This window comes from Prionailurus viverrinus, chromosome A1, assembly GCF_022837055.1.
Source record: "Prionailurus viverrinus isolate Anna chromosome A1, UM_Priviv_1.0, whole genome shotgun sequence".
NCBI classification, from domain to species: domain Eukaryota; kingdom Metazoa; phylum Chordata; class Mammalia; order Carnivora; family Felidae; genus Prionailurus; species Prionailurus viverrinus.
In genome coordinates, this window is record NC_062561.1 from 143,658,857 (window position 1) to 143,672,877 (window position 14,021).

The 14,021-nt window shown below is 40.6% G+C and overlaps 1 protein-coding gene across 2 annotated transcripts in view; it reads right to left on the minus strand.

The window, feature by feature from the left end:
- Positions 1–2,860: 2,860 nt before the first annotated feature.
- Positions 2,861–14,021, minus strand: part of DMGDH (dimethylglycine dehydrogenase) — a 68,822-nt gene continuing 57,661 nt past the window's right edge. For both annotated transcript variants that reach the window (XM_047869771.1, XM_047869761.1), the window contains exons 15-16: positions 8,946–9,080; positions 2,861–3,264 (exon numbers count right to left, since the gene is read on the minus strand). In XM_047869771.1, coding sequence (XP_047725727.1) covers positions 3,049–3,264; positions 8,946–9,080 — 351 coding nt within the window. In that variant the 3' untranslated portion in view covers positions 2,861–3,048. The remainder of the gene's footprint in view (positions 3,265–8,945; positions 9,081–14,021) is intronic.

Genomic DNA, 14,021 nt, shown 5'->3' on the forward strand with positions numbered 1-14,021 from the left:
AATGAGCACAACTTCTTAAGGAAATCAGGAAATACATTTCTTTTATACCATAAGTAGGATTTCTTTTCTTTTTTAATGTTTACTTTTTATTTTCTTTTTATGCTTTTATTAATTTTTGAAAGAAAGAGAGACAGAGCATGAGCAGGGGAGGGACAGAGAGAGGGAGACACAGAATACAAAGCAGGATCCAGGCTCTGAGCTGTCAGCACAGAGCCTGATGCAGGGTTCGAACTCAACAAACTGTGAGATCATGACCTGAGCCAAAATCGGACGCTTAACCAACAGAGCATCAGGCGCCCCAATGTTTATTTATTTTTGAGAGAGAGAGAGAGAGAGAGAGAGAGAGAGAGAGACAGGGCACGAGCAGGGGATGGGCAGAGAGAGAGGGATACACAGAATCCAAAGCAAGCTCCAGGCTCAGACGCACAGCACAGCAAAGAGCCCAAAGTGGGGCTCAAACCCATGAATCATGAGATCATGACCTGCGCTAAAGTCAGATGCTTAACTGAGTGAGGCACCCAAGTGCTCCTGGGCAACATTTCTTTAAACATTTAATATTCATCTAAATTTTCTATGCTTTTTATTGATCTGCTTTAGTGCTATATTAATAGGACATGAATTCAATGTTGTGCTTTCATCATTAATTAATGCATAAAAAAAAACTCCTGGAATTGTCTATTTTGCAGAGAAGAAACTCAGAGATGGAAAATAAGTACCTTAATGGTTACAGGGCTACAGACAGAGAATGAGAAGTGGGATCTCCCAGGTAAAGGGTTTAGCCAGTACCTAATATCCAAACTGAGAGAGTGGATCTGGAGGGTTTTTGTTGTTGTTTTTTTTTTTTTTCAACGTTTATTTATTTTTGGGACAGAGAGAGACAGAGCATGAACGGGGGAGGGGCAGAGAGAGAGGGAGACACAGAATCGGAAACAGGCTCCAGGCTCTGAGCCATCAGCCCAGAGCCTGACGCGGGGCTCGAACTCACCGACCGCGAGATCGTGACCTGGCTGAAGTCGGACGCTTAACCGACTGCGCCACCCAGGCGCCCCTGGAGGGTTTTTTTTAATTGGGGTATAATTGGTACATACAGTTAATTTCAGGTGTGCAAATAATGATTCGATATTTATATACACTGTGAAATATCCCCACCAGGTGAGCTACCATCCATCACATCATCACAAACTTACGTTTTTTTCTTGTGATAAGAACTCTTAAGATGTAGTCTCTGAGCCACTTTAAGATATGCCATGCTATATTAACACTATTCACCATGATCTCCATTACATCCCCAAGGCTTATTTATAGCTGGAAGTTTGTACCTCTTGACCCCCTTCATCCATTTTGCCCCCCACCAACACCTCTTCACTGTGGCAACCACCAATTTGTTCTCTGTATCTGAGTTTTGTAATGTTTGTTCATTTTGTTTCTTAGATTCTGCATAGAAGTGAAATTATATGGTACGGTAGTTCTATTTTTACTTTCTTGAGAAACCTCCATACTGTTTTCCATAGTGACTGCACCAAGATAATATTCTTGATAATTAGGAAGTTATCAAGATTATCAAATTTTGTTACCAAGAAAATTTCCCTCTTTTCTCATATAAAATAAAGACACGTGGAAGGGAAATTAATGGTCTGCCAGAATTCTAATATATGATTGCTTTAATGAAACATTTTAAACGTATGTAAAGGGGCGCCTGGGTGGCTCAGTCGGTTAAGCGTCCGACTTCAGCTCAGGTCACGATCTCACGGTCCGTGAGTTCAAGCCCTGCGTCAGGCTCTGGGCTGATGGCTCAGAGCCTGGAGCCTGCTTCCCATTCTATGTCTCCCTCTCTCTCTGCCTCTCCCCCGTTCATACTCTGTCTCTCTCTGTCTCAAAAATAAATAAACGTTAAAAATAAATAAATAAAAAATAATAAACGTATGTATGCTTGGCATCTTTGCAACACTTACAAGTTAAGAAATTATTTTATAACCTGTTCTAATTACAGAATTTTACGTCTCACATCCAACTTTAATACCCAGGAAAAGCTCAATAAATGTTTAACAAATGTGTGTCTAACAAATTTTAAGTGATAAGTTACCTTTTACCAAAAAAAGGTTGATTTGTTCAGTCCACTGAATTTAATTTCAAAAAATTTATGAGGGAATTATTTCTAAATGGATTTTTTTCTTGCTGTACATAGTGCTAAGGGCCATCCTGTCATCTCTTTAGCTCTTGTTTGACCTGCTTTGTCAGATGCTTCATGAAATGATATTCAGAACGGCACATGTGATGTCAACTTGCATTAATTCTTTCCCAAAGAGAGGTGTTCAGTATTCAAACTGTGTTTTTACTGGCACAATCTATGTTTCAGCTTCATTTCAAAAGGTCTTCAAGCAATGCTTCCTTTGGAAGCCTGTTCTTTTTGCAACCACTCTTTTAAAACAACCTTTGGAAGGACAATAATGATGTCCCATAATACTGCTTTCAGGGAATTCATTAGGAAAATAAGTGTTTCAGAGAGTTGAATAACAATTTATGTATCAATATTAAATTTTACTGTTTTCATTGTATTACGTTATAAAAATTAAAACTATCCCTTATTCAACTACTGTTTCCTAATGAAACACGTCAATGAATAGTATTGCATTTGTTTTTATGTAGAACAATTAGTTTGTTGTCAGGTAACAAGAACCATATGCATATGCTCTTACAATTATATAATTTCCTCTAATTCAGTTATAATAGTGATTGTATATTCGCAAACACCTAAATGTTTTGCTGAATTTCATAAACAATATAGGGTAATAAAAACATTCATTTCAAATACCTTCATTTGAAAGAACAAAGTACAGCACTAATCCATTTTTCTTCCTTGTTTAGAAAAGAATTGTTATTTTATTAAGATGAGAAATCTAGATTTTGATGATTTTGAATCAATTATTCAAATTATTCATTTGAATGAACCCATGAATTATTGGTTTCTTGTATTCCCCCCCAAAACTCAGTTATGACTTTTGGTAGTCATAGAGCACACATAATTCAATTGCCTGCTGAGGGTCTTTTTCAAATTTTGTCCTTTCCATTTTTCTTCCGAAGCCGGTTTCTGGCTGGTTCTGTCAATACCAAGGGTTCCTGTATGACGGTTGCCGGATAATTTGTGCCTAACAGTTCAACTTCCACCTGTTGTCCTACTTTACTTAGCTCAACAGGCACATAGGCAAACGCCAGACTCTTCTGGACGCTGTAACTGTAGCTTCCAGACGTCGTGTTGCCAACCACCTGAAAAACAAGACCCAGCCATCCTCAGCAGCTTGGCCACAGCCTTGTGCTCCTCCTCTCCAGACTGAACTCTGAAAAAATAGGTTTGCCTTACAATCTGAAAGTTTTAGGGAATACTGTTTATGGGGCTAACAGCGGGCAGAAAATATTCTCGTAAGTGAATTTAGGCTTACAAAATTATGAAAAATAATTCTCAAAATAAATCATCAACAGTACTCTCACACTTCTCACTTTTAGGTAAGAACACCTGGTTTTTTTGAGTAGCTGGCACTATTTTGCTCAGTTTGGTGGCAAGAGATCTGATGGGAGGAAGACTCAAATATTTTTGCTTTAAATTTGAAAAGCATTATCTTCCAACCAGCATGGCAATAATAGATATAAGGGAAAATTCCTAATAATCCAAATATAAATTTACTCAAGTGTTCCTCTTGTGGTTTAGGATACGGCCTGCCAAAATAGTGGTGAAATAAACTATTGATACATCAGTAGTCAATGTGAAGCAAACTTTCTCTATGAATATATAGCATTTAGCGATTCCTGGAGATGGCGAGGCCCTTAAATTAATGTCAACTTTGCCCTCTCTAGATCTACCAGGTACAAAACATTTTGCTGGGCATTCTAGAAAATGACTGAGGTCTGGTTCCTACCCTCACGAGCTTCTAGCCTAGCTGAGAAATTAACACAGAGATGCAGGAAAATATAACCAGGGAGCCAAGAAAGTCAACATAATTAAGCCAGGATTTGTTCCACATTTTGAAGGTGGGTGGAATTAGTAGGTATATAAGGGGGACGAAACTTTGCAGGACGAGTGGAGACATGGAATTAGGCATGAGCCATCAAAATTAGGGAGGTTGAAATGGAATAAACTGGGATGGTAAACCAGAGAAAAGCACTGAGCAAACAAACAAAACCTAGGAGATGAAAACAAAGCCTTTATGCAGCAAAAAAAAAAAAAAAAAAAAAAAAATCTCATCAGGCTTGTTACAAAGATAAGAGAATGAGTGGAAACTAGATCTGAAGGAAAAGATGAAAGAGAAACAGTAGAATGCAAAAAAAAAAAAAAAGCAATACAACAACATCAGGTTAAAACACCACATTTGAAAAAATGTAAAAGGAAGACAACAAAAGCAAAATATGATAAATAGCCCTACTCAAAATGGCTTCTCCTGGCTACACAGCGTTGCACTAATCCTTACAGCCTCCCTGTTTCACACAGTGGGCTGCTTGTAGCTGGTGCTGAAAAATATTCGTGGACATGAATCGGCCAGTGATCTTTCAGCTGCCTCAGCAAAGAGTCCACTACAATCAACAGTCTTATTATAGCATTTCTAGTCTTTGAGATGCTGACACATTTATGACAGTAAGTACAGACTCCTAGCTCTGTGGTCCCAGTTTGTAATTATCTCACTGAATCCCCAAATCAGAAACCTCTCCATATCATTCCTGAGCTTATTATGGGGAGAACTGGTTGATTAAAACCAAACAAACATGAATGCATTCATTAGTAAAAGCTGTTTCTCTGGCAGGTTATTAACTGCCAAGGTATTGCTGAGAGAACACATATGCTTTAAAACGGTTTTTCTCTTGGGGTGCCTGGGTGGCGCAGTCGGTTAAGCGTCCGACTTCAGCCAGGTCACGATCTCGCGGTCCGTGAGTTCGAGCCCCGCGTCGGGCTCTGGGCTGATGGCTCAGAGCCTGGAGCCTGTTTCCGATTCTGTGTCTCCCCCTCTCTCTGCCCCTCCCCCGTTCATGCTCTGTCTCTCTCTGTCCCAAAAATAAATAAATGTTGATAAAACGGTTTTTCTCTTTTAGATCATAGTTAAGTAATGTAAGGCAGGGCTTTGGGTCAGGAAGGTTGGAGTTTTAATCACAGCTCCTTGAAAGACTTTCTTGGTAATCTTGGTTTCACTTCCTAGTCTGTAAACCTGAGGTTTGTGTTTGGAGCCCTGGAGAGGTGACCTGATTTGCTTGGGCATCTTAAGAATATAAGAAGAGGTCAGACCAAGTCTCTTGGCCAAAGCCCCTAACTCAATGGGTCAAAACCCCACATCCCTCTTCAGAGATTCCCCAGGCCTTCCCATCTCTTAAAATCCCAGCAGTGATTCATCTTGCAGTTATGCCTGCATGAGTAACGTAAAGAAATAGTGTATTTATTGCAAGAGTGCCATTTTTTTAAATATTTATTGAACGCATTGCTTTCTGCTAGATTACTTTCTTTTCCCCTTTAATTTCTCTCTAATTCAATGCTGAGTAACCCGAGTATTTCCCAAGTCTGGCCTTTCCTTTTATCTCATTACAACATCTCTAAGGAAAGGTTTTTCCTAGCAACAGTTTTATATCCTTCTACCCTAAAATATTCCAGATTCAATTAAATCTATTTCTTCTCTTTGCTCAGTGAATCACAAGAACAACCTGTGCCCACCTTCTGCCTAGTAGATTTTCATATTCTATGTTAATCACAGGCTCTCCTTTTACCAATATAAGCAATCCTCATTTATGTTTAGCCTTGTCTCATTCCTCCCTTTGTGAGAATTAAAGGCACCTCTGGCTTAGGGGAGGTAACGTGGTAGATGGCCTTTGAAAGAGAGAACATAATTTAAATTGGATGATACATGGTGTTTCTTTGGCTGTCTCTGTGTGTTTTCGTTTATAAATAATAAAAAAAGACAGCTTTCTCAACTCTCCAAACTTCATTTCTACCACACATCTTTAAAACTTCCCAGCAAAGCTGCTTTTATAACAGCAGCCCTTTGCATGCCCACTCTTTTTCAAAAATTAAACCTTATTTAAAATCCTAATCTCTCCTTCCATCACTGCCCATCTCTCAATTGGCCTTTACTTTTCCCCAGGGCACTCATCACTCTCAGATGTGCCATTTTATTTCATTTAGTATGTTCGTTGTCTACTCTCTCTCCCCTGGGACGTAAGACCCATGGAGGCAGAGATGCTTGTCTGTTTTATGCACTGCCGCATCCCCATTGCCTAGAAAATATTTGCAAGAACAGAATACCAAATACCAAAGGCAGTACAAATCTCAACAAAGTCAGCAAGTAAGAACAAAAAGTATGTCATCTCATTCCAGAGTATAAAGAGGATCCAGGAGATTCATCTGCAGGATGAGACGATCACCCTACTGAGCAACAAAGAGCAGACAAGTGGATATCAGGAAATTCAAGGGATATTTGATTTATAAAGCCAACTACAACCGAATTAAAAGCTCTTTAAGCAGATGGCATATGGGAAGAAAGATGAAAAATATAGCATGTAAACTCAGTGCACAGAAACAGCAAAGGAAGTGAAATTCAAAAAGGAACTGGGGTTTCCAGGTCCCCCCTTCCCAGCTTTGAGATATAGTTGGCATGTAATGTTGTGTAAGTTTAAGGTACAAGTTTCCAGGCTTTTTAACTTGAATTTGCGTGTCAAGACTCACACCATGTTTATCAGGGTTGGTTTGGGGTTGCATACAGAACACGACGGCATAATCTGCAACCTACGGCCAAAACGGAAAGCCAGCGCAAGGGTGGGCGTGGACCATATTAGAAAGCTGGATGAAAATAGAGTGAAAACAGGAAAAACGGAAGATGGGGCGGGGGAAACTTGACACAGCTCATTTTCTAGGATGAGAAAATGGAGGTCCAGAGAGGCTAAGATCAGGTCAAGCAGCTAGTTAATGGCAGAGGTGTGTATCAGTTGAAAGTTGCAGGTGAATGTGAAGTTGGAGGAAATGCTTATTAAGAAAAGACGTCTGGGGCGCCTGGGTGGCTCAGTCGGTTGGGCATCCAACTTCGGCTCAGGTCACGATCTCACGGTCCGTGGGTTCGAGCCCTGCATCGGGCTCTGGGCTAATGGCCCAGAGCCTGGAGCCTGCTTCTGATTCTGTGTCTCCCTCTCTCTCTGCGCCTCCCCCGTTCATGCTCTGTCTCTCTCTGTCTCAAAAATAAATAAACGTTAAAAAAAAAAAAATTAAAAAAAGAAAAGAAGTCTCAGGGCACCTGAGTGGCTCAATAGGTTAAGCATCTGACTCTTGATTTCGGCTCAGTTCATGGTCTCGTGATTTGTGTGATTGAGCCCGTGTGGGGCTCTGTACTAACAACACAGAGCCTGCTTGGGATTCTCTCTCTCCCTCCCTCTCTGCCCCTCCCTCTGCTCTCTCAAAATAAATAAACTTAAAAAAAAAAAAAAAAAAAAAAAGGAAGTCTGAACCAGAGATTTAGAACCAAAAGAAGGGGGGAGACAGTGAGGTAAGAATGGTTCAAACAGGTAAACAACCTTAGCACAATTAAAGGTGAAGAGGTTCTTAAGAAAGAACTTGAAATCTGAAAAAAAAAAATCTTTGGCTTCATAGTGTCTAATAACATCCACCCGCTTTGGGATGTACAAGAACTGTGGATCTATGGTTAAGTGCTGAAGAGAATACTGTGGGACAGCAGAGACAGAGACAAGCGCGAATTGGCCTACTCAGCATGGCTTAGGAGAAAGGGTAAGCAATTCAAAGTCCGCCTATACCCAGATCAGAAATCAGCTGTCAGTCACTGTGCAACCTCAAGCAAGTTAGCTGGGATCTGAACCCCAAAGTCTAATCTCTAAATTGAGATGATCATACCCATCTGGGAGGGGTGTTATAAAATTAGAGTAGTACACAAAAAATATCCAGCACACAGTAGAAACTCTGCAGATGTTAGTTCTACATCAAATGAACCCATGCCTCAGTCCAAATGGCCATTGGCTGAGAGCCAATTGATCCCAAAGGCTGAGATTTTATGCCACTGGCTTTCCTCACTTCCAGGGCTCTTTTTGTCACTGAAGAGAAGAAGAAAATGGAAACAAGTATCAAGTAGGCTGCAGTGCTTGAGAAAAAACCCAGGCACCAAATCTCTGAATCTTTGGGTATGGACCAAGCAGATCTTGTTCAATATGGAGCAGCTGTTTGGATGAGCTCTGAAGGCCCTGTGCTTACCCCGTGGCCTAAGCAGAGTCCCACATCTGCCTGCTAACACCGGCCAGAACACAGCAAAATCTTAAACCAAACTGGGTTTTACAAATAGTTGTAAAAAGTCAAAGCAATGAAGTTCAATTGGTAAGTTATCTGGTTTTACTGGATACTGATAGAATAAAACCTAACATGCCCAAATGGGAAGAAGGCACATTTACTCTTTCTGAAGAACTAAATGGTTTCTACCGCTCGCTTTACTTTCCAAGGCTCTACTCTCTGTTGTCATGGATATTTTCATTTGGATTTTTTTTTCTTCTGATGTGCTCAGGTTAGAATTACCTCTTTCTCAAAGACGTCTTAGAAGCTAAACCATCATGCCAAATTCTTTACAAAATTCATCTCTTGCATTCACAGATACGGATGTGGAGTGAGCATGTAGATCATTTTACCCTCTAACTCGTACCTTCCTCGTAGCCCATTGAACTTTAAGCCCTTGGTTTTATTTTCTTTCATCAAAGCATGGAGGATTTTGTTTTTTAAAATGAGTAGCATTTCATTTTCCTTCCAGTTAAATGATTTCTGCTTCTTGAATGACAGCTCAAAAATCAAAGTGTATGACCCAACCAAAATATAGGTAAATAGCAAACAAAAACCAAAAAACAAAACCCTAAAAGGAAATAGAGACAAGGAGAGTTTCTGGTACAGAAAAGCTGCAGTGGCCCCTAGCCACAAGGTCCTCAGCACTCACCTTGCCATCATACCAGATGCTTTCATTTCCCTCCGGATCAACATCGTCCGTTGCCAAGGTGAGGCAGACCAGTCTCCGTGTCAGCCCCTTGGCTTTAATCTGTTTCAGTGCTTGCTTTCCTATGAAGTCTGCGGGCTGCAGGAATCCAAGATAATGATGATGAATGAATGCTCAGACACTGTGACAAGGTTAGAGATGCAAGCATTTAAATTTGTCTTTGCGATTTTCTCGCCAATTACACATCAAATAAAAATACAGATTGGATCAAACGTCTAGACAAATATTTCTTAGTCCTCAAATGACAGTATCAGCCAGCTTTTCCTTCAGATAGGTTAGACTGAAGGGTAATAACTTGTGATAACAATTTTACCAGAACCACCTAGGCAGAAAAACATAAGGCATGATATTGCGATGGTGGATTATGAAAGCAACCCTTGTATCTAATGGTTCTGGACAGCAGTACTGGCTGGTGGTGAGCAAAGCACTACTCAATTTCCACCTACAGTAGGACACTTACAAGAAGGAAATTCATGTTTTTGATGTGTTATGTCAGAACAACCCCAAAACGCTGCACATTTCTTTCCTTCTCAGAATAATGGTCCAAGAATTTGAGTTGTACTCAGTTCATTCAGGAATGTATTGAGCCCATACTATGTGTGAGACATGCTTACCCCTGTGTGAGTTATAAAAGTAGATAGAGAATAAGCTCTTTGATCAAAAGTCTAACACAATGCTTTTCAAACTTGTTTTTCCTCCTTCAATGCAACACATGACAGATGACATTCCTATTCCTAATATGTTCCCCTGGTCACACTCAGAGTTATTCCTAATGCAACGCAAGTGACAGTGACATGGCTATAGGGATAAGCTCCAGTCCATTCACACACCTCACAACAAACAGGTTAGTGATGACTCTTCAGTGGAGACACTTAGCTAATAAAGGAGGCACAATTCTACCTACCCAGAATGCCGGGGATACTAGGTAAGACTGAAAAGGTAGCAGAGGCCAAGAGCAGTGTCAGTGGAAGGAGGGAAGGCTGACCCAGGAGGGGTGTGGATTAAGGTTTCTACTGAAGGGAGCCCCAAATCATCTCTTATCTTACCAGGGGAAGGGGGTATCTGTGATACACAAATCACATCTCTATGAAGGAGATTTAATTAGAGATTATAATGTGAGAGGGGAAATTCTCAAAAGAGTTCCCATATACAGACTAACCATTCTCTGAAAGAAGAAAGCAAACAATTTTAATTTCCTCATTGGCCAAAGAAGAAAGGAAATAATATCTCATGCCAAATATGTCCTCTGCCATCAACATTTAGGATTTATACAGCTCTTTCTGCACACAAAACATTTAGGATTGGGTGCAATGAATCCCCTTAACTGCTCAGTGAAACAGCGGGAGGGGTTCTCACATACCCTCTACCTGATGACCACCCCCCAGTTTACTCCTTTACTGGTTCAGATCTTTTAGGCTAAGCCCACAATGAAGTATGCTTTCTATAGATATTGCAAGTTTAAATTGCTGACCTTCACAGGAAACTGAAAGTTTCCATTGTCAGTGTCCATTGGCCAAGGTTAAAATAATTGCAAAATGAAAGTCCGATTACCTTCCCCAGTGTGATCCAGATGGTGAGAACCAACTATAAAGCTTTATTATGAAGCCAGATAAAAATTCAAAGACAGCTGGACCCGATGTTATTTAAGTCCAGACTGGTGGGGAAAAAACAAAACCACCAACCCACAGAAAAAGCCTGATTCATTTGAATTCATATGTAAGAGAAATTCCTGGTAACAAGTCATAACAAACTGTAACAGCCCTTCAATCCATCTTAAGGATTAAGTGGCTTCAAGTTTATGCACCCCATGCTTGCTGATTTAAGTCCCGTAGTCTGTAGCCAAACTAATCTACTTCCCTTGAGATCTGCAAACCATAGGCCTTGAGGAGTGAAGAACCAGACTTTCCCGGAAGAGAAGGACTAACCACATTTGCAAAAAACCACTGCTCATACTAGCACATCTATTTGAGGTCATGTCCACACACAACTAACCACCTGAGCACCCACTTCCACTGCAGGGAGCCCACTCACCCCCTTCCATGTCCCTCACCTTCCCCTCTAAGACCCTCTGCTTTTGCCAAGACAGGAAGGTGGTCTTTGGGACTTCGGTTTGCCGTCTTCCCAGGTTCCCAGCTTCCTGAATAAAGCAACTTTTCCTTTCCCACCATCCCTGTCTCTCCATTATTGATTTTTGACTGGCAAGCAGCCACTCAGGGGTGCTGAATTCAGAACTGGTTCTGTCTGGTAACAAAACCATAGTTCATTATACTTAAAACATGTCTATCTAAATAGAGAAAGAACTTCAACAAATTTTTATGATCGTTTTCAAAGACAACTTGCTATCATGGAAAAATAGTGACAAGGGTGCTTTTAATTTTTCCTATTTTTATTTGCATTTACTTTTTTAATGTTTATTTTTGAAAGAGAAAGAGAGCCAGAGGGTGAGCAGGGGAGGGGCAGAAAAAGAGGGAGAAACATAATCCAAAGCAAGCCTAACATGGGGCTTGAACGCACGAGCTATGAGATCATGACCTGAGCCCAAGTAGGATGCTTAAACAACTGAGCCACTGAGGTGCCACTCTTACTTTTATTTTTTAAAGTTTGTTTGTTTGTTTATTTAAAGAGAGGGAAAGACAATGAGTCGGGGAGGGGCAGAGAAAGGGAGAGAGAGACTCCAAAGCCGGCTCCATGCTGTCAGCACGGAGCCCGATGTAGGGCTCAAACCCATGAACCATGAGATCATGACCTGAGCCAAAACCAAGAATCAGACATTTAACTGACTGAGCCACCCAGGTGCCTCAACAAGGGGTGCTATTTAGAGTTCTTGTCTATATAGCAATCAATAAAAAATGGGGGAAAATGTCTCACACTTTGTGTAGACAAGCATTTTACAACAACACTGAGAGGCAAATGGGCTATTTTGTATGATTTGTGGAGTGCCATGAGATCATACTTTCCTATAATGGAATATGGATCTTTCCCATTAGAGATTCATTTAGATCTTGAAGGTTTTGGGTCTTCCTGCATCCATATTAAGAGAATTTTCCTTCAACTATTTACTCAACTGTTGTTATCCCCCTGCTGTGTTCAGACACTGCGTCAGGCAGAAGGCATGCAGAGATAAATAGATATGTTCTTGTAGTTTCTAGGAGGTCCCTGAGATGTCATTCCTTCTCTCCACATCACAACATGCCCAGTCCTGAACCACTTAAGCCAGTATCTGCTACACCTTTGGAGTGGCTGTGGTGAAAGATGGCCATGACCAAAGCTTTCAGAAATGGGCCCCCCCCTCCCAGGACAAACAAGCTTGACCATGATGCAGTCAAGTTCCTCCTGATACCAAGTCAGCCATGAAGAAAACAGAAGGCAACAACACACTTGTGTTCATTGTGGATTCAAGGCCAATAAGCACCAGATCAAACAGGCTGTGAAGAAGCTCTATGACACTGACATGGCCAAGATCAACACCTTGATCAGGGCTGATGGAGAGAAGAAGGCATATGTTTGACTGGCTCCTGACTAGGATGTTTTGGATGTTGCAAACAAAATTGGGATCATCTAAACTGTGTCCAGCTGCCTAAATATAAATATAATTTTTTTCACATTATAAAAAAAGGGTCCCATGGGGCGCTTGGGTGGCTCAGTCAGTTGGGCGTCCGACTTCGGCTCAGGTCATGATCTCACGGTTTGTGAGTTCAAGCCCCACGTTGGGCTCTGTGCTGACAGCTCAGAGCCTGTAGCCTGCTTCAGATTCTGTGTCTCCTTCTCTCTCTTCCCCTCCCTAACTTGTGCTCTGTGTCTCTATTTCTCTCAAAAAATAAATAAATGTAAAAAAAAAAATTTTTTTAAGCCATAAAAATTTAAAAAGGGTCCCTTTGTGATGCTAGACAAGAGCTCCTGAGGCATGTGCTGAGGGGTAGGAGGAAAAAGGTGTGCTAGAAGGGGCCTAACTCCACCTTTGCCAAAATCACAATTTAACCAAAGTCTAAGAGGGAACATAAGGTATCAGCTCATCACAAGAAATAGGAAAAGCGGGGAAGGGGCCTCAGAAAACTTTCTTTAAAAGAGAAAAATAAATTCAGTGAAAATAAATATTAAATACTATTTACAATTTATTAGGCACTTGCTATGTGCCAGACACTATGCTGAATGACCTCATTTAATCCTCATGACATTCCTATGAGATAAAGAATTTTATCCCCCGTTTATGAGAGAGAAAGGCCCAACAAAGTCAAGGGTCTTTCCTGAGGCTCAGTTACATGGCCACACAAGACTTCACTTTTAGATTTTATCCATGTATTTTTTAAAGTGACTATACCTAGAGTCTATCATTGGAAGGTCTAGGATATGTAAATCCTCTAAAGAATGTTTCTTTTAAATTATTTCTGGGTACTCTGAACCCGTTTTGAAGGATGTTCACTACACAGTATTTTTGAACTACCAAGGAGGATTTGAAAACACTCTCAAGGTTACTATTAATGAAATCTGACATCTGTATCTGTATATCCTTAAATCAGGAACTGATCTGGTCAGCAATATTGTCCTCAGATATGAATGAAAATACTGTAACGATGAGGCGTCTGGGTGGCTCAGTCAGTTAAGCATCCAGCTCTTGATTTCCGCTCAGGTCATGACCTCACAGTTTGTGGGATGGAGCCCCACGTCAGGCTCTGTACTGACAGCAACAGAGCCTGCTTGGGATTCTCTCTCTCCCTCTCTCTCTGCCTCTCCCCCATGACCGCATGCTCTTTTTCTAAAAATAAATAAATAAATAAGCAAGCAAACATTTTTTAAAAATTAAAAAAAAAAGAAAATACTCTAACAACAACAAAAACCTAATTAAAAGTAAGGCACACACAGTTAAAACACAGATAAAAGGTAACACCTCTCCCTGGAGACAATTCTCTTTTCCCAAGCTAACCTTGTGCCTGACACAGATTTAAAATAGGGCAGTGGCATTTCATTCTCCTTTACTTGGCTTTTCTTCCAAGATTGTAGATTTTATACATGAGAGAAGAA